A 21,768-nucleotide genomic window follows, 5' to 3' on the forward strand; every position below is an offset into this window, starting at 1 on the left:
TTCAGGGTTCTTAAAATTGACCAAGAGAATACAACAATTTGAAAATCACTTATTCAAAAAGAAAAAAAAAAGAGAAAAGGGAGAAAAAAAAACCTCTACAAAATATTATATAGAGTTAGTCCATGGCATTTTTATGTCTTCACTATCGCCATTCTTCAGTTCTATTAGAAATATAGTGTTAAGGGGTGCCTGGTTGGCTCAGTTGGTTAAGCATCTGACTTGAGCCAGGTCATGATCTCATGGTTCATGAGTTCAAGCCCTAGGCTGGGTTCTCTGTTGACAGGGGAGAGCCTGAAGCCTGCTTCAGATTCTGTGTCTCCCTCTCTATCTTTGTCCCTCTCCCACTCATGTCTCTCTCTCAAATAATGAATACACATGGAAGGAAGGAAGGAAGGAAGGAAGGAAGGAAGGAAGGAAGGAAGGAAGGAAGGAAGAAAAGAAAGAAAGAAGTCTCTCTCTCAAATAATAAATACACATGGAAGGAAGGAAGGAAGGAAAGAAGGAAGGAAGGAAGGAAGGAAGGAAGGGAGGGAGGGAGGGAGGAAGGGAGGGAGAAAGAAAGAGAGAGAGAGAGAGAAAGACAGACAGAAAGAAAGAAAGAAAGAAAGAAAGAAAGAAAGAAAGAAAGAAAGAAAGTTAGTTAGTTTTACCAGGCAGGGAAAGAATGAAAACTAACAGCTTCATTCCAGAGGGGGCTATATGGGTAGGAGTAGTATATGGGAAAATATTATAGTCAGGGGTATTATAGAAAATTATAACAACCCTGAAGTGGCACTATAAGTTTGATCAAGCAATAGACCCAGAGAATAGCCAGAATTTTAACAAGAAGATCTAGGGAATGAGAAAGTCCTAGTGAGCCCTGATAAACTCCTGTATGTCCCATAAATTTCCTCAACAACATAAAGAGCCTCTAAGGAAAACATACAGTTCACAGCATACTCATATTTGAATGGCTAAATGTTTTCCAACTGAGGTTGGAAACTTGAATGGTTTTCTATACTCAAAGTTCTCCTCAATATTGTACTAGAGGTTCTAGCCAGTGTAATCAGGAAACAAAACAAAACAAAAAATATGAAAATACATCTAGATTAGAAAGGAAGGATTAAAACTCTTTATTTGCATAATAGGATCATGATCCTGTTCTGTAAAAAAAAAACAAAAAAAAAACAAAAAACAAAAAACCAACTAAGTGATACATGGAAAACTCCTAGAATAAACAACTGACTTAAGGTCATAGGTGACCAGACCGATACATACATAAAATTGTGTGTGTGTGTGTATTTATTTATATTTATATATTAGTAAGTAAGAACAATCTGAAAATAAAATTCAGGAAATGATTACATTCACGGTATCATCAAAATTAATAACATCCTAAGGAAGAAATTAAAAGTGTAAGACTTGTAGAGTTAAGACCAAAAAATAATAGGAAAATAATACTAAAGCAAATCTAACTAAATGGTGATACATTCTATGTTCATGAAATAGAAGACAATATTGTTAAAATGGAAATCTTCTTCATACTGATCTAAAGATTTGGGGTCCCTGGGCTGCTCAGCAGGGTAAGGTTCCAACTTGGTTTTGGCTCAGGTCATGATCTCACAGTTCATGGGATTGAGCCCCACATTGGGCTCTGCACTGACAGTGTAGAGAATCCTGCTTAGGATTCTCTCTTCCCCTCCCTTTCTGCATCTCTTACACTTGTACTCTCTCTCTCAAAATAATTAAGCTTACAATAAACTGATCTAAGGATTCAACATAATCCTTTCTTATTTCTCAGGAAGCTGTTTTGAAGAAATTAAAAGCTGAAGTTAAAATGTATACAAAAATTGGGTGGACTCAAATAGTCAAATGCAAGTCTGAAAAAAGAGGAAAAGATTAGATAATTTACATTTCTCAATTTCAAAACTAACTATAAAGCTACAATGTGTTACTGGCATAAGGACAGGCATATAGATCAACTGAACAAGACTGGAGGCTTAGAAATAAACTTATTTTTATGGGCAATTGATTTTCAACAAGGGTGCCAAGGCTACTCAATGGGGGAAAGAGTAATGTTTCCAAGAAATACAGCTAGGCAAACTGTATATTCACATGTCAAAATACTGCCTCATATCTCACTCAAATATTAACACAAATTACTTCTAAATCTAAATACAAAGGCTCAATATATAAAATTTTAAGAATAAGAAAGAAAAAAATGCAGTGACCTTGGATTATTCAGAGATCTTAGATATAATGCTAAAAGCAATTTACTCAGAAGAAAAAATTGATAAACTGGACTTTAAAAAATTAAAATTTGCACTTCAAAAGACATCATTAAGGAAAGGGGAAAAGACAGATTAGGGGAAAAATTTGTAAATCATACAGCTGATACAAAAAATTGTAAAGAATACATAAATAATAAAGTTTAGTAATAAGTTGAAAATAGAAATGCACATAAGATTTGGAAAAACACTTCATCAAAGAATATACATTGATGGCCAATAAGCAGAGGAAAAGCTATTCAGTATCATTAATCATTAGAAAAATACAACTTAAAAACTTAATTAGAGATCACTTCATTTGTTTCGCAAAATTGACAATGACGTGAAGAAAGGGAAATCCTCATACATTGCTACTGGGAATGTAAAACTGGATAGTCACTTTTGAAAACAGTTGTGCAGTTACTAAACAAGTTAAACACTACTGGGACTCCTGGATGGCTCAGTTGGTTGAATATCCAACTGTTGATTTGTGCTCAGGTCTTGATTCCATGGTTCATAGATCCAGCCCTGTGTCGGCTGCATACTGACAGCTTGGAGTCTCTCTGTCCCTGCACTCTCCCTGCTCTCTCTCTTTCTCTCTCAAAATAAATAAACTTAAAACAAAATAAATTAAACATTACTTTTACCATACAACTAAACAATTCCCTTCCTAGGTATCTATTCAAGAAATTCATTTTAAACTGAATGTTCCTGTCCCTCTAAAATTTGAATATTGAATCCCTAAACCTTTCCATGTGGCTGCATTTTGAGACAGGACGTCCATGGAAGCAATTAAGGTTAAACGAAGCCATAGGGTGGCTTCTGAAAGGATGGTCCTAATAAGAAGAGATACCAGCAACCTTACTCTCTCTTTACATGCACACACAAAGAAGAAATCATGTGAGTATACGATGAGAAGTCAGCTGTCTGCAACCCAAAGGTAAAGTTCTCATTAGAACCAACCCTGCTGGTACCTTCAAGGTAGTGCCCAGAACTCTGGGAGAGTTAATTTATGCTGTTTAGGTCATCTAGTCTGTGGTAAATTGTTATGGCAACACAAAAATTAAATGTATATATCCACACAATAACTTTTACATAAATATCCATGGTAGCATTTTTCATACTAGTAGAAAAGTGGAAACAACCCAAAGTCCCTAAATTTCGCATGGAAAAACAAAATGTGAAATACCTCTATGACGGAATGTTCTTCATAATTAAAAAAAAAAAAAAAAACATATTCAGTACAACTTGGATATACATAATAAACTCACTCTAAGTGAAAGCTGTCAGACACAAAAGACTACACATTGTCTAATTTCATTCATAGTGAAATGCTCAGAAAAGATCAATCTATAGAAACAGATCTTTGGTTGCTGTGGGAAGAGGGTTTGACTGATTGCAAATGGACATGAGGAATTTTGTTGGTGATGGAAATATTCTAAAATGAGATCTTGATGATGATTGCATAATTCTATAAATTTACTACTAATAATTGCATTATACATTTAAAATAGATGAATTTGGGGGCACCTGAGTGGCTCACTCAGTTAAATGTCTGACTCTTGATTTCAGCTCTGGTCACAATCTCAAGTTCATGGGTTCAAATCCTGCGTCAGGCTTCAGGCTGACAATGAAGAGCCTGCTTGGGATTCTCTCTCCCTCTGTCTCTGCCCTCCTCCACTCGCACTGTTTCTGTCTCTCTCAAAATAAATAAATAAAATTTAAAAATGAAATAAAATTTAAAAACAAAATAATAAAACAAAATAGGTGGCTTTTATGGCATGTAAATTATATCTCCAAACAGCCATTGCCGAAGAAAGAGAAGGAGCAGCAAGTGGCGGCAGCAGCAGTGCAGTAGAAAGTAAAACCACCACCACTTTGGTGGGAAAAAACAGAAGTGGAGAGTCCTCAACATTAGATATCCTCACTAGGGTACCAGGTGCGGTGGGATACCTGTTCCACTTTGTAAGGTGTTTACAGAGGCGTATGTAATTGTTATGCTAAGGTTGAACCTACTGGAACAATGACAGCCTAGACAGGGTAGGCTTTAAATGACAGAGGTGAGTTTCTCTCACACACAGCAGAACTCCCTAGGCAGCTCTGCTCTACATGGGACCCAGGTTCCTTCTATCTTGTTGCTCTGAAACTCTCCAGTGTGTCGTTCTCATCTTCACAGGGTCAAAGCTGGGTCACAGCCTTATTGTATCAGTATTCCAGCTCACTAAAAGTGGTGGGGAGTGTTAGTTCAGAGCAAGTAGTTTGTTTTTATATTGGAAATGACTTGTAAGTTGCCCATACTTCCACACCCATTCCAAAGGACTTCAATGTAACTGTAGGGAAAGCTGGGGAATGTAGTCCTATTTGGACTGGCCATGGACCTAGCTAAAACTGTGCTACTGCGGAAGAGAAGAATCTATTTTAAACAACTTAAACAGTGGCTGAGAAGAGTTTATTCATATTATAATGACAGATAATAGCAATAATCCACATGAATTGTTGATAGTGAAGAAAAGAAGTTTAAGTAACCAGCAGATTCACTGGCTTTCTTCTCAAGCTTGATGACAGGGTTTCCACAAACAATGATAAAATAACACAAGCTGCATCTGTAGTGTGTCGAAACAGGTGCCTGCTTGATTATCAGTGCCAGGGCTAAAATTCAAATAAAGGACTTCATTTTTCAAAACAAATTTGCAAAAACAAGGTAGGGCCTGAAGACATAAGCTCTTTTCCTGACCATTCTATTTAAAATGACACCCACCATCAGCACGTCTATCCTAACTTTGCTGCTTCATTTTTGTTTAATTTTTCATACCAACTCTTCAACCTGAAATTGTATGTATTACGTCTTCCCTCAACAAAACGTACGTTATAAGAAAGCGGGATTTTGTGTATTTACTATTATACCATGAGTTCTTAGAATAATTCCTGGCTCCTACTAAACATTCAGTAAATATTTGCTGAATTAATTGAGTGAATAAACATATTAGCAACATAGCAAGGTTGCAACAAAGCTGAGATGATGCTAAATTACTTCAAATACACTATTATATTTGCTACCACATATTGGGGTAACACTGAACATGCTGGGGACAAACAAGTATTTCCAGCAGTGAGTGAAGAAGGAAAACCCAATGTAGAGAACTATCACTGCTCCTCAAAATCCTGTAACAATTTCACCTTTACTGGTAAGTGAGGATTTTATACTTTCTTGTACTTTATATCATTATGTTTGTGTCCACATTGTTATTTATGTTTGTTACTTGCTAAAAATAAAATTCTTGAAACCACACTGGTACATCTTGGTATCTCTTTCAATATTTATATTAGTACTTTGCAAATTATAAGCTTGCAATATCTACTTTGATGAAAGAATAAATGAATTACAACTTAACCAACAATGGATACTGATTTGCACAGAGTGCAGAGCATTTTTTTATTCAGAGAAACAAACTTCCATGGCTACTTGTGAATAATCAGACCAATAAAAATGCTTTTAACTTAAGTAGTAACTATCTCACTTAAAGGGAAAAAAGATAATAATCACAGACTATGCATATAAAAGAACCTCAATACCCAGTATCATTATCCTTTACCTACTTCTGTCCAACTGAGTTAGGAAACAATGTTTTCATGTAAGAGCATAGGGCCAACAGACTTATTGCACAGAATGTTAAATGTGTAGTAAAAATCCTTTGAGGGGCCTAGTTAACATGCATCCATAATGATTTTTTTACATTATAAAAAATTGGGTGCTTATCTCTTTCTTTAAAGTGAAAAGCAAATACTCTTCTGTAGATGTGAAATAATTACTTTTTAAAATGCCACTTACTCTAAAAACACAGTGGAGGTTTTGTGCCTTTGAAGCAGCATCTGAGCTCAAATCATTTTCAATACTTTTGCCGAATTTTTAAAGAAGGTCTAAAATGTTGCTATATGAAGTCTGATGTCTTTATAATGTCCTTATTAGTGTTTAATTTTACTTGCTAAGTCATGATTTTCTCTATGCAGAGTTTACCATTCTGCCACTGATTTTAGAAAAAGGTGACCTTGACAATGGAACAAGGTAATGACCTTGACAGAAAAGTAAACACGTCTGTCCTTGGGGTCTGATATTTTCTTTCTCAGTGTATCTCCACCCCCAGATCACATTTTTCACAGTCACCAAGATGTATTTTTGAACATGCCTGTTTCTTTGATTAGACCTTTTTTTCTCTGGAGCAGTAAGCATGACTTACTATTTTTCCCTTTATTTCTCCTTTACCTTCTCCCTCAACTCAACACCCTTGGTTATAAATCATCTCACTTTCTACTGAACTTGGTATTTTCCATGGAACTACCACCTAGTAATTATGTTATCTATGCATATATATTTAATCTCTGTTGGTAGGTTAAAGCTCCTTGAAAATGAAGAATGCTTCTAAGTTACCCCTATATTCTTCACTAGTTCTACTTCAGTATCATGAACTAGGATGCTGAATAATGTTGGACGGATGAAGGAATAAAAGATCTAATGGGGGCCCTCTGGGTGGCTCAGTCAGTTAAGCATCCTACTGCAGCTCAGGTCATGATCTCACGGTTCATGTGTTTGAGCCCGACATCAGGCTCTGTGCTGACAGCTCAGAGTCTGGAGCCTGCTTTGGATTCCATGTCTCTCTCTATCTCTCTGCCCCTCCCACTCTCATGCTTTCTCTGTCTCTGTCTCTCTTTCTCTCTCTCAAAAATAAACATTACAAATAATTTAAATAAAAGATCTAATACTGCTGTGCATGTTTTTGTGAACTTCTACTTTTCCTTCTGTTCTGGGGCCTATTATTTGACCATCTGCTATCCATTACTATATATTAAACCATGAGACCAGGAAATAAGAAAAGATAAAATGCAAAACAGTTCTGTAACTTATTAGATTCCCCTTATTACTCTATATAAGCCAAAAAATCTTGGCTGTGCAACTTTTTCAACACTAAGATATGTCTCTCCAGCTCAGCAACTTAATAAGGAGTGTAGTTTTCACACGAAAACACTCCTACAAAGAATAGAATGAATGAAGGTATAGGGAGAAATTTCTCCATAGAAAATGGAGTAAGATACCCAAGAATTTGTAAGCAATTTGCCAACTTCTTTAGTCAAAGTAGAAGGTTTTTCAAACAGAGACATTTTAAAATACATAACTTTCATAAAGTTGGTTCCATTTGCCATAATATTTTAAGTAAAAATAATTATGTTTCCTTAAAGAGTGGTCATCAACCATGCCCTGGAGTGGCTATTCAGAGATCAGCCCTGTTTCTGAAGGGACATTGCTACTGAACATCCTAATATCAAGTCAGCCTTTGTTGCACTGTTCAAATACCTATGGACATGAAGATTTCAACTTGCAAAAGACAGTAGTTAAAGGTCATGTGAAGAGCTCTAAGTTTTGTAATGTATGTACAGCACTAAGTCTGAGTAACACAATCCAACAGATCATAGCACTTCTTCATTAGACTGCACAAATCATTAAATCATTAAGAATGAACTAAGATTAACTTTACCACATAGGCAGTACACTATAGTGGTTAATAATGATTATACTTAAAATCCCAGTAGGAAAAAAGGCACACTAAGAAATAGGATAATTTGAGAAGGGTTCATGTTTCAAAAGGGTGACTTACACAGATGTTACTGGAATGTAGCAGGAAAATTAGGGCTGGTGAAAGAGTTCAGAACCAGTAGCAGTGAAGTGGTAACCAGCCCTGGTCCAAAAGATAGAAAGGAGAGGAGTCTATGGGGTTCTGAATGAGAGTGATGCAGAGCAGAATGCCTTTTAGAAAAAGCATGACTTTTGCTGAAGGTACACAACCAATCCAAGATGATCTCAAACAAGACTAAATATTTTGTCCACATTCTCCCTCCCACTGATTACATGCCTGTAACTCCGAAATAGAAGAATTACATAGAAACCAGAGTATTCTAGGCACTATTCTAAAGGTTTCAGGTATGATAATTTACCTAATCTAACTGCACCTCAGTTTCCTCATCTGCAAGTGCTAATAAGAATAGTACCTATTTTATAGTTTACAAGGCAGTACAAAGATTAGGGAGGAAAAAAAAGCAGCAGCACTTTAACAGTTCATGGGATATGGTAAGTTATAACGACTTTTCAAAGAGGCTTTTTTGTCAGAACATACAGCAAATATAAAAGCTACCAAATTATTCTTTCCAAGTTTTAGATATTAAGGTATCTTTCTAAATTACTGTGTATCAAAAAGGCTAAAAAAACTGAGTAAAATTCTTTCTTTCTTTGATTTGTTTCATTTTATTTCTCAGTTTCCTTAGAATAATACTTACATGAAAGGCCCAAATGTTTCCATAACTATATTCAGAATTAGAGTCACAGAAATGTGAATTTCAAATTCAAGAAAGACCCAGGAATGACATCTCCATACTCAGATGTCAGTGAAACTTCAGGATACACCAACGTGGATATCCTGATGGATACTCCAGAGGGAAAAACTAAAGCAAGCTGGGTTAAAAAAAAACAAAAACTCACAGGTATTACTGTTATCCAGCAAATAATGACTTTGATGATGAGAATAAACATTTGTAAAGCAACAGAATAAAAACCTGAGAATTCAAAAATAATATCCCCCAAACACAGCAAGCCCATGACTTCAAATTGTTCTGCCATATGCAGCAACGTGGAATGTTATTTCCTCTTTGCATTGTTGGCTTCTTTGCAACCTCAAATCTTAACTTAAATATTGCATTTTTGTATCTTCCATTATCTATCAAAAATAAACTCCTGATCTTAAATCACTCACACACACTCACAACCACACTAACATACACAGACACTGAAACACAAACTCTACATCTTATTTTCTTATCATTATTTTCTTTTCTTTTATATCACTCTTTTTCACTGGCGCCAGAGGTGGGGGCAGTATTTGCTTGCCTAGTTCTTTTTTTATATCTTTCCTATTAGATTTTAATTCTTTGGGTGGTTCAGTTAAATTTGTCTCATTTGCTCATATAAACTTCTAATCTAATCTAGTACATATTCAGTGCATTGTGCATTAAGTATCTAACACATGAGTGAAAATTTATGATTTTGATTTCTGAAAGAACAACAAATTGTTCTTGGTGATTCATAGCTTCCTGCCAGGTGGTCTACCATTCTTGTATTAAACTTTATTTAACCAATTTCCCAAGAAAGGAAGTGTAAGCTGGTGAATCATTCTTTGCTCTCATGGAGTCCTGGCATGAACTCTGTATAACGAATGATGGTGGCCTGGCGTCAAACCTTCCCTGTTCCATTTTAACAAACATAGTATATAAAACTTTAAAATAAAAAATTAAAAATTAAAAAATTACCCCTTGAAAAGCATGAATCAACACTCAAAGAATGACCAAAAGAATAGAGTGCCTGGTAATCTTATGATGTATAGTGTATATGTCATATATACATGGCATATATACATATGGCATATAATATATTTAAGCTTAATATACACATACATATATATGTATATACATATTTATTAAGTTAATACAGAGATAAAGTCCTTTAAATGAGGTAAACCAGTTAGATATTCAAAACAATAAAAAGATAAAGTCACTAACTCCATACAATAAAGGTTATTGACAAATCAATGTAACAGAATGAAAACAAGATTTGGAAGCAGGTAAAATGAAGCTAACATGACAGTTTCTTATTCTTTGACCAGTAAGAAGGTGTCTTTTGTTTCTAATCCCCTAATTACTTTCTATCACCTAAGACCTCTACATTTGCTCAGTTATAATAATATGAATTCAGGATTATCTCAAAGTATTATTTAACTTTTGTAAGTGCTAATTCGAAAGTAGAGTACAAAAATTATTACTGAATATTTAAAGTCATTCTATTAAAAATAGTCTCTGTAATAGTTTGTTTCTGACTTTGATTTTTATAACTTTTTTCCCAAAAAATAATATATTGTAAGAAAATATTTATTTTCCACTTTGGAATATATTTCTCATTTATAGTAGACATCACAAGCCTTTTTAATGTTTTCTATGTTTTAAGTGTTTTCTGTGTTTGAAAATATATCTTACAGAATGAGCTTAGCCAATATTATCATCATATTGAATCAGTTTATCTAAGACCGAAAAGCAAATATGTCCTGAAATGATGCATGAATTCTTGAGAAAATAACATATCCTGTGTTATTGAAGAAGAATAGTACTAAGAATTCAAAAAAAAAAAATGATCAAGTGTTTAGAGTTAATATTTTCACATGTATAACTGAAATGAAAATGTGTAGAATGTAGAAAGATAACCTTTAAACAATAATTTCAAAAATAAACTCAAAATACCAGAGATGATGCATCTCTCAAAGGATAAAGCTTTCCTTGAATTCATTTCTGTATCCGACTTTCACATATATTGCTCTTCTACAGCATTATGCCTCTCTACTACTGAATTCCATTTAGTTATGACTCAGTGCCTTATTTACTTCACTGATTGTATTAAGCCCACACAAATCATCCGAAAGCTTTAATTTGGTCTCCACAGGCTTTCTTTACTTCCCAGAAATGGTAACAAGGTATTTTAAATCCTCCCAACCCTAAGTACACATGTGGCAACATCACTACTATTTGCCAAATAAATTACACTACAAATATAATTCTCAGCTTTCTTTGCTGACTAGCAGAACTAGCCCAGGAAGAAAGCATACAATTTCTATATTTTTACATCCCCAGCATTCAGGATCTTGGTAAGGAAAAACTCAGTTGGAAAAAAAAAAAAAAAAGATGCTGACTAGGCAGATAATAGGCCTAGTATGATCAGTCGTATCCATGGGAACCACTAGTATGTATGGTAGAGGATGTTTAGGAAGGTAAGGTCAGAGAGCAATAAAAATTTACAGATGGACACATGCAATGATACTAAATCATCATGTATTCCACTATTTTTTATATGTACTTAGATGAGTAGAGGAACCCACATACCACAATTACAACCCCATAGAATCATCTTAAAATAAATAATCATCGTAATCCCATGGAGTACGTGTATAGACCTTTTCCACATATGGAGAAACTGAGGCTCATAGACATTAGGTGTGCTTAAGATCCCAAAGAGATGGAGCAGAATTCATATAAAGGCAGGTTTATTTGATTCCATGATCCACACACTTAATTTTGTTTCCCTAGCAGAATAAATGTCATCAAATTTAAGACATACTTAGTGAAATGTAGATATACTGAGTGTATCCAGTACAATATGGAGCATCAAAGATTCAAAGGGGGTTGAATGAGGAGTTTTAAAAGAGTACTATAGTGGGAGTGCAAAAGGAAGAGGAACACATATAGATCAGGACCTAATACATAATAAAAAATATTAATATAACCATGTGAGATTATACAGGGCAGCCAGGGGAGAGCACAGCTTTATAGAAAGTAATAGCTCAAAAATGAATGCTTATAGGCACCCAAAAAGTACTTGCAGCTTCATTATTTTTTCCCAGAATATGCAATTCCTTAGTGTACATTGGCTTTGTGTGTGCTCCTTTTAAAGAGTGCTTCAATGATAATTCTTTTGAAAATTACAAGGTATTTCAACAAAATATTCCATGAGAACTAAAAACTACACATACTACACTTGCCAAAGACATGAAAATATAAGTGATAAATATTAAAATAATTAAAAGTCAGACTATTTTTGTTTTAGAATTAAGCAAATAGTCTAGATCATTTGAAACACTGATATTAATAATGCTGGTAACAGTTTTAAAAATCTAAATACAGTAAAGTCATCTTTAATGTGAACTTAAAATATTTTTATGACTATAAAATGGACTCTCATAACAACTATAGGATGTAAGCAAGTGTGGTTTTTAATCTAATAAACCATATATTCAGAGTTACTTTAAGACATAGAGGTGAATCTTTTACCAAATCAGTATCATAAAAGACTAATTAAAAACTGAATTATGCGGGGTGCCTGGGTGGCTTAGTCGGTTAAGCGTCCGACTTTCGCTTAGGTCATGATCTCGTGGTTCGTGGGTTCGAGCCCTGCGTCGGGCTCTGTGCTGACTGCCAGCTCGGAGCCCGGAGCCTGTTTCAGAGTCTGTGACTCCCTCTGTCTCTGACCCTCCCCTGTTCACGCTGTCTCTCTCTCTCTCCTAGAAATAAATAAAACATTAAAAAAATTATTTAAAAAAACTGAATTATGATTCTATAATCATGTACCATATCTGCAGAGACTAAAAGAGAAGGAAGAGGTCTGCTATTATTACGTGAAAAATATTTGATAAAGAGAAAGAACAGTTAGCCAATGATGAAAGAATAAATCTACATTTGTGCTAAACACAGCTTTTATAAAAAGCTGCTTAAGATTCTTCTAAATGAAACAAGATCCAGAGCAGCACAGACTGCTAAAATATATATTTTATAGGCAACTTATACAAGAATACACATTTGTAGATATGGAGTTAAAAAACCTGAAAGCAAACAGGCTATAAAATACGATATAGAGGTGTATAAACATCTGAACTTTAATCTATCCACAGTATTAGAGACCTGTTACTATAGGAGCATGATATTGAATGAGATAAGGGAAAGGCTTACTAATATAGAAGTAGAGCAATAAATCACAGAAAACAAAGATTAATCCACAGAATTTTTATCTTCATTAAACCTAAGTTTAAAAAATAATGAATTTCCTTAAGAAACACATTTCATCTCTTTTCTGAAAAGTAAAAGTTTTCAAAAAGGTGTAATATCTTGTTTCTTTTTACAATTAACATCATTAAAAACCCAAGTTACAAGTAGCATAATGACTACTTGACTGTTCATGATCTAAAATCCACACCCCTTCTCAAGTACTTTTTTAAAAGTTCCTATGGTCATAACGCTAAGTCTTCTATTTTCTTTATAATCTCCTATTGTGGCTGGCCCAATCTTGGAATAGTACTAGGCATTATAAAGTACTTGGACAGATTGATTTGACTGAGTACTCTCAAAAACAGACTCCAAACATATCTTAACTTAATTCTTCCTGATGGGCAATTCTTCAGCAGAAAGGGTTAGTGTGAGATGTTTAAAAGAATGTATGCTGGTATTATCCCTAACGTACACAGAATTCTTTATACTTTAATACTATATTGATGATGGGTACTAAAGACCACACAATAGGATGATTCTGATTCCAGATATTTTTGGCCAGTCCTTAGAATGTGATAGGTAGAAAGGAAAAGTGATCCTAGACCTGGCAGTGGATTGCTAAATATCCCAGACTCAAGGAGGAAAGCAGACAGTCCAGGCAGTCACTGAATGGATATCCAATATCCCTCCTGCTGTGTGGTTATTTGGAGATGGCCAGTGAGTTCCATCACCTTGTCCTTCCAACTCTTTGCACAAATGGCTGGGCACCAGTTACACTGAGCATTGAGCTTAGAGACTGGGATTCAAAGCACAACACTTGCCTTGATATGGGTAGGAAAAGAAGCAATGGAAAAATGAATAAATAAATTACTGAACAAGCAGAATTATACCCACATGATGTTCAGCTTTTATTTCTTGATCCCTGGATCTATCAATTCTGAAGTTCAGTTAATTGTCATGTAATTCAGTAAATAAGCTGGAATTGAAGCTATCAAACTTGGTCCAAGAAAACACAGGCTGACAAGACATGCACACTGCAGTCTTATGCTAAGTAAACTGCAGAATCCAACCTAAACATTTCCAAATTAGAAGATTTTTTATCACAGTAAAGATGTCCTATTAATGCTGAGAGGAATATAAATTATGAGACTAAGCCCTGGAATAAAGCATCAAATAGAGAGGTTACATAAATCATTCTTTTACATTTACATACTCTTTGAGCAAGACTACTCAGATTTAGCCTATGGCACCAGAAATATTCAGTGAATGGTGATAATATGTTGGAGAAGTGCATTTTCCTAGTTAGATTTCCTTGTACTGTTTTGTCTATACTGCTCTCCTGTTTTCCCTTTTACACACATGATATGGTTCCATGTGTCTCTTATATATAACTATTAGGAAATAAGTCTAGGGGCACCTGTGTGGCTCAGTCAGTTAAGCGTCCAACTTCGGCTCAGTTTATGATCTCGCGGTTCGTGGGTTCAAGCCCTGCATTAGGCTCTGTGCTGACAGCTAGCTCAGAGCCTGGAGCCTGTCTTCAGATTCTTTGTCTGCCTCTGTCCCTGACCCTCCCCTGCTCATGCTGTCTCTGTCTCTCTCTCAAAAATAAATAAAACATTAATTTAAAAAAAAAAAGAAATAAGTCTAATTGTATAAACTATGTATAAAAGCAGCCACATTGTTTTACAATTAAAAATATTTTTATTTTGGAAGATGTATGAGACATATCTAACTGAAATCATCACTATATTAAAATAAGATGTCTACTTTTTACGACAAACTTTTTGGGAGCAATCAATATTCATGTTGGGTATACAAAGGAGTAAGTGGAAGGTGGGCCAGGCTGAGACTCAGGTGATGAGCAATCTTAACCATTCCTGATTTTTACATTAAAAACAGTTTTATAACTACATTATTTATAATGGTTTGCAATAAAGCATAAGGAGGAATAATTATGATATGTTCCTCCTTTTCTTTCAAACAGAATCATTTGTGACTCTACAGCATAATTCTGCCCTTAAACTCTTCTCACTATGTATTTCATTTTTAGGTGTTTTTCTTTTTTTTTTTTTAATGTTTTTATTTATTTCTAGGAGAGAGAGAGAGAGAGAGACAGAGTGAGCAGGGGAGGGTCAGAGAGAGAGGGAGTCACAGACTGAAACAGGCTTCAGGCTCTGAGCTGGCAGTCAGCACAGAGCCCGACGCGGGGCTCGAACCCACGAACCGTGAGATCATGACCTAAGTGAAAGTCGGACGCTTAACCGACTAAGCCACCCAGGCGCCCCTTTTAGGTGTTTTTCTAATAAGAGCAAATATTTCAAAAGTTTTTAACTGAATCTTGACTTTCAGTATCAACACTTGGTGCTTTACGTTCTTCCTGATACATCCAATGGATGCAAGAATTATACATAAATTTTTGTGTCTGCATTCAACCTCCTATGTGAATATGTTTACAAATGAATTCCCCTTACTTTCCCTTGACTTTGTTTTCTTGTAAGTCCCCATCTTTCCTGGAGCAAAGTAGTGTTGGTCTCAACTAGAAGCCAACAATACAAATAATTGCTATTGCTTTCAGTAGAAAAAAGCAGTGTCTTTCTAATCACACAGTTGTGCATCTGTGTTTTATCCAGTTTATACATGACAGAAAGGAAACAATCTATAAGAAAGGAGCAAGGAAAGTAATCTAGCAACAGGTGTAGTGATCCAGATCAACTGAATCTGCAAAAGACCATTTCTAGATTCTGGTGATAGTAATGAGTTCCTTGGGTGGCAGTGCATAGTTGGCTGAGATAGCAGAACCAAGGACAGGTATCATATATATATATATATTTTTTTTTTAATTTATTTTGATGTAAGCCATAGAAAAACCAGGAGGCAATTTCAGCAATGTGCAATGTCTCTAAAGAGAGACTAAATAATTATCATTTCTAGAATCCTAAATTTCTAAATCTGGAAATGTGTCCCAAAGAGTCATGAAACATTTCATCTATAGAGATGAAACTAATCTTAAAAATACATCATTTATGTTTGATTTATTCATTATTTATAGATGGGAAGACCAAAGATGAAAGAACAAGAGTGATATATATAATCAACGGTATTGTTCAATTAGATTGGAAGATCTTTTACTATTGCATGGTATCTAAAACCCATAGTACCTATCAAAACATATAAATCTGCTACAATTTTCTATTTTCCACAGTATTTAGTGAAGTCTTAGAAGGTATTGTGTGCTCTCTCTCGTGTACCTATGGTTAAAAGATATAATAAGGAAAATAAATGACTAGTGGTTGGATGGTCTTGGTTTAGTCTCTTGCTACACACTTGCAGTATGTAGGAGAATTACTGAAACACACTACTCTCATTTACTTCATATATTTAGGAAAAACATTCACCTAGGTTTATATAATTTCCCACCTCTATAATTTTTGAAGTTTTCAAAAATATACCATATGATTTTTTTTCATTTCTATATCTTCTTTAGAGAATAAGCTTTATCCCAGCTACCAAAATTTCCTACCAACTCCCCACCCAAAATAATTATGAAAATAATCCTAGGTTAAGGTGTGAAAAATTCTTTGCCCCTAGTAAACATCCCATGATTCAATAGACAAAAGATGAATAATAGCTTATCAACAAATATATTCAAAAGTAAGGAAAAAGAATTATTAAAATTGGTTGTTAGATTCCAGATTATTTTTCAAAAAAACAGGCATTTTTTTCTACTGTTCTTTTATCTAAAAGTGCTGAGATTAATGTTACAGGATAATGTTAATCAACATAATCATTGATCTCCAGAGAAAGAAATATTGATCCTATGTTATAACCAAGACATTCTGTTCTAGAAACTCACTGTAAGAATAAGTATTAAATATTTATTATTAAAATAATTATTGTTATGCAAAAATTTATTTTTCCAGAGCTACAAAGAAGCATGTTAATGGCATCAATACTGTAATTCTGTTTATGTGTTAATAGGCTGCTTATCTTTAAATCTTTCTCTCATTAAATGCTTATAGGGGAAAGGTAAAGTAAATAAAAAAATTAAATTTGAAAAATAAAGATCATCTCTTAAATGTAGCCGGTTGGGGGAAATTCTAACACTAAAATAAACCGAGCATTTCAGATCTGTTTCCTGATGAACTTCTAAAAACTTCATGTGTAACCAGTCCTCATTTTTATCTGCCTTCATTCCAGTCACTAAAACTAACTGAATGAATAATACTTTTTTTCATTATTGGATTTTCCTCAAACTCTACTTTATTATTTTACCTATTGCTTTATGAATTATAATATCAACTTAGTTTTTAAATGTTTCAATAGAAAATTTATCAACACATCCATTTTTATAGGACCCAAATTCCCAGAATTCTCATTTTAAAATATAAATGTTTAAAATATAAATGACTAGATGTTTTTTATTAATCTTTTTAAATTGATATTTACTTACTAAACATTAAAATTCCATATTATTATAAGCACATATTCTTTGCAAAAGAATCTTTACTTAAAACACTTCTGTTCATTTTATTAAAATAATATTTTTTCACTCCATCAAATTAATAAGAAAAGTCCATTTGATCACTAATCATTCTACCTAATCTCTTACTGACACAAGTAAACACAAACAAGTTTCAAAAGAAGCCAATGCTACTGATCAAAAGCATAGTCCAATAAAAGTTCCCTGCAACTTTAGAGAAAACATTTAGATGCAACATTAGAGAAAAAGGACACTTTTTTGAAAATATTCGTATTGATTTTCCTTACCCCTTCAATATTTGTCTTTAAAAAGTTTCTTGTCAAACTCTACCACGTTTAATATTTTGTCCATCTTTACTTCTGCCAAATCGTCTTTAAGTTTTTTAATGAAACAGGTGTTTCATTTGACCAAATTTTGTATTGATACCTTTAGTCTAAATATATTATCACAATAAAATATATTAGATCAGCAACAAATAGTCTCATGAACAATGAGTGCTTTGCCAATCAAGAGGCTATTCCATTAGAATAATAGCATCAAAAATAAAATTCTATTACTCTTAGATCCTTCAATCAAAATCTTCATTCATAGAAATGATCATCCCAGTATAATAAAAATAATTTGTATTTGTATTATTTGTCCCTATGAAAAATTTTAATTCACCTAAGTGTACACAAAGAATGGAAACAAATGCTTTAATATTTAGCACACTATAGAGAGTAAAAAGTGTATATGTTAGGATCCTAATGCAAAGTCTTTGATTTGTATATAGTGCCTGCTAGTTTTCTTTCCACCAATACATTTGTCACGAATACACCTGAAATGTCATTCCATGCTGTAACACTCAAGGTGGCAGCTATCTCAAAAAAAGCCAAAATTAAAACTCTGCATAGAAAGCCATACTTTCAAGTAATGTTTACTTTACACTGCACTCATAAATGTAGTAAAGCTTTTACTGTAAATATTTATATGCATTTTTACATATACCTCAATCAAAAGAATAATTTTCCATACTCTGTCCTTTCAGAAATGGAATTCAGTATTGATATCTACAAAACAGCACCCTCAAAGAAAAGCAATACAACAAAGATGCAAAAATGATGTTCATGTTGATTTGCAAACAATTCTAGTTGCCATCTGAATTGAACCAAAAAATAAAATGAAAACTGGACTGCTGATGTGCCTTACCTTCTTGAACCGCTTGAAAAGGGTTGTTGCCATCAACAAATGTCACCGAAAATGTGATTTTCTCAGTCTGTAAGATCTCTTCATTCTGGTTGAGGTCACCAACCGCTGTGCGGAACACCTCATCATCCTTTTTGGCAGATTCATCAAAAATTGCTCCTAGAAACAAGTGAGCATTGTCATTAAACAACAACATGAATATTCTGTCATGCTCTCTGTATATATGCCAGGGACTAATATATTTGAAAAATGTATACTTTCACTTAAAGCATGCACTTTATTTATTACTGAAACACATTCTACTGGAAGCAGTATGATAGCTAAGCAGGAATGTAGTGACTTCTTCCAAATGGAAATGATGAACAGCACATCAGAGCATTATTTCAGGCAGAGCTTTGGTGAGACAATATAATAAGTCCCAAAATCTTCCGCAGGACAAAGAGACTGATACATTAGGACATCTCATATAATGATATCTTTAGGAATTCATAGTTTGAAGAATATTTTTTTCTGAACAATAGGAAGATTATATCAGGAAACTTTCTGAGAGCCATTCACACAGTGTATGGAAATCAAACTTCTATTGTAATCTTAATTTATTTTTCATTTTTCTTTTTATTTCTTCCTTTCTTTTTTTAAATTTTGAATAAGGTTTTCAGTATCTTTTACAATATAAATTCAATACTATTAGACACATAGAAATCTTTGAACAGAGACAATTTGAGAACTATTTCTTAAGAACCAACATAAATCCTAATGGATAATTACAGTCTTTTTCGCATAAATACAATAATGATGATGTTAAGAATTGTGGCTAACTTGACTGCCTGTTAACAGGGTATTGGTTAAACATACCAGTTCTAGGAGTAAACTGATTTCAAATTCTAACTGCCATTTGTTAAGCATATGACCCTGAACAAAGGATTCATTCTAAACCCCTTATTCATCATCTGTAAATTCTAATGATGATACCTATCTGTAAGGGCTATTAACTGTATTAAATGAGATTATCCATATAAAATGTAAATAAATTGTGTTAACTGAATAGCAGATTTTCACTAAATGTTAGGTTTTATTTTAATTTTTATTTATTTTTATTTTATATTAATTTTTTGAAAGACAGAAAGAGCTTATGAGTGTGAGTTGGGGGCAGAGAGAGGGCGACAGATGTTTGGACTCGGGGTCTGTACTGACAGCAGAAGAGTCTGATGGGGGGCTGGGACTCATGAATGGCAGGATCATGAACTGAGGCGAAGTCTGGTGCCTAACTGACTGAACCACCGATCTGCCCCTTTTTTATTTTTAATTACTGTAATCCAAACAGTGCTTAACATTTTCTATTAATATTTTTTCCATATTACAAAATCTCACTTAATCCTTAAAATAATTAAGTGGTATGTATACTGTTACATACATATAGTTATGAAAATTAAGTTTCAGTGCAAGGAATATGCCAGAGGAATAAGGGCCAGATTTCTTGACTCCTTGACTCCAATATCTTTACTCTAAGTCACCATGGATATTGCCTTTCAGGATTATGACCGTAAGAAACAAAAGTATTTTTATGAGGATCCTGACTTTACTGCAAATCTGGGAGATTCTTTTCCATCTGGCTATGCATGCTTTATTTGTATTCATTATGATTCTGCTGGTGCTAGGAGCACATTTTTAAATGGTTTATTTTGAAATTATAAATATCGGGCCAGTGTACTTCTTGCCCTTGTGAGTGAACCAAATGCATTTCCCCCGGAAAAAAAAAAGACATACACCTCAGGGTCAATAACACGATAAAAGAATGACTACACATACATATCTACATACATATCTATATAATACTCCTTGTAGTGTGTAAATACATCAATAAAATTGCGTACATTAAAATGTCTTTTTCCAATATGTAAACATATATGGGTTTTATGTATGCACACACAGAGAGATAAACACAGACTACATATAAGGACACAAACACGCATATACGTGTTTATATATATACATACATACACACATATGTATATATAGAAACAGACCTTTTACATCAGCTAGTTCTGTTGATTTTATGCATTTGTGACTAAAGCCCAAAACGTTCTAGTAAAAGACAGATCATGATATTAAACATGCATTATTAGAGTCAATACATGATAAAGCAAGGGTGAAAATATGTCCACTTCTGACAGGTGTGGCAGGTTACTTTTGCCCTCTTCACCTTAAGCAGCCTCATTATAGAAAGGCAATTATCAATTTTTACTAGAGAAGACACAGTGTCTAACAGGCCTTTGTGTGAACCTAGGTTTCTCTTGTCACTGCTCTTTTATATTTGCATGGATTGTACTAACTTTGATCAACCTCTTCAAACCCTTGCTTTCTATTTCCTAAAGTATATTCTAAGTACATGCTAAGAGCATGAGAAAGAATGAAGAACTTTTTAATTGATAAATAAAGTACTCCCTAAATATATTATAAATATCTATTAGCTCAGGATATTAATATTTTATTAATATAATCAAGGATAATAAATATTATGGATGTTAGCTTTTGGCCTAGCATCTAATTTCTGAATCAGATTGAAATCTACTCTAGAAATTGTTTCTGTGAAATTATTTAGGCAATAAATGTTAGATTTGTCTTGCTGATTTTAAACATCATTCATAAGGGGCGCCTGGGTGGCTTAGTCGGTTAAGCATCCGACTTTCGCTTAGGTCATGATCTCGCGGTTCGTGGGTTCGAGCCCCGCGTCGGACTCTGTGCTGACTGCCAGCTCAGAGCCTGGAGCCTGTTTCAGAGTCTGTGACTCCCTCTCTCTCTGACCTTGCCCTGCTCACGCTGTCTCTCTCTCTCTCTCCTAGAAATAAATAAAACATTAAAAAAATTTAAAAAAATAAAATAAACATAAGACTCATTTTAATTTGTGATAATTGTTATGAGAATCTAGATTCATCATCATGTTGAAATTTAATATGATCAGATTCAGATCTTTATTTCTTTAAAGATCACAAATTTCTTTAAAAGTTTGTTAGAAAATGTGATATAAATGTACTATATAATTGGAGCTGAATTAACCAATTCATTTCAAAGCAGATAATCTAAATGTCTACTCACAAAGAAGTAATGTATGTTTATATAAAGATCCTTCAGCTTGTCATGGATTCTAAATGGGTCCTTTCAAAGAAGAGTTTCTAATCAACCTTGTTTTAAAGTGGGTGATATCGCTGACTTCTGCTGAGTACTGGTAACACA

The 21,768-nt window shown here is 33.9% G+C and overlaps 1 protein-coding gene across 1 annotated transcript in view; it reads right to left on the reverse strand.

Annotated features, from left to right (window-relative positions):
- Window positions 1-21,768, reverse strand: part of LOC120245495 (glutamate receptor ionotropic, delta-2-like) — a gene marked incomplete at its 3' end in the record, with an annotated part of 915,851 nt that overhangs the window by 602,712 nt on the left and 291,371 nt on the right. The window contains exon 2 of the mRNA XM_039252574.1: window positions 18,538-18,693. Coding sequence (XP_039108505.1) covers window positions 18,538-18,693 — 156 coding nt within the window. The remainder of the gene's footprint in view (window positions 1-18,537; window positions 18,694-21,768) is intronic.

The sequence above is a fragment of the Hyaena hyaena genome, unplaced genomic scaffold (genome assembly GCF_003009895.1).
Source record: "Hyaena hyaena isolate Hyena2069 unplaced genomic scaffold, ASM300989v1 scaffold_419, whole genome shotgun sequence".
Classification (NCBI taxonomy): domain Eukaryota; kingdom Metazoa; phylum Chordata; class Mammalia; order Carnivora; family Hyaenidae; genus Hyaena; species Hyaena hyaena.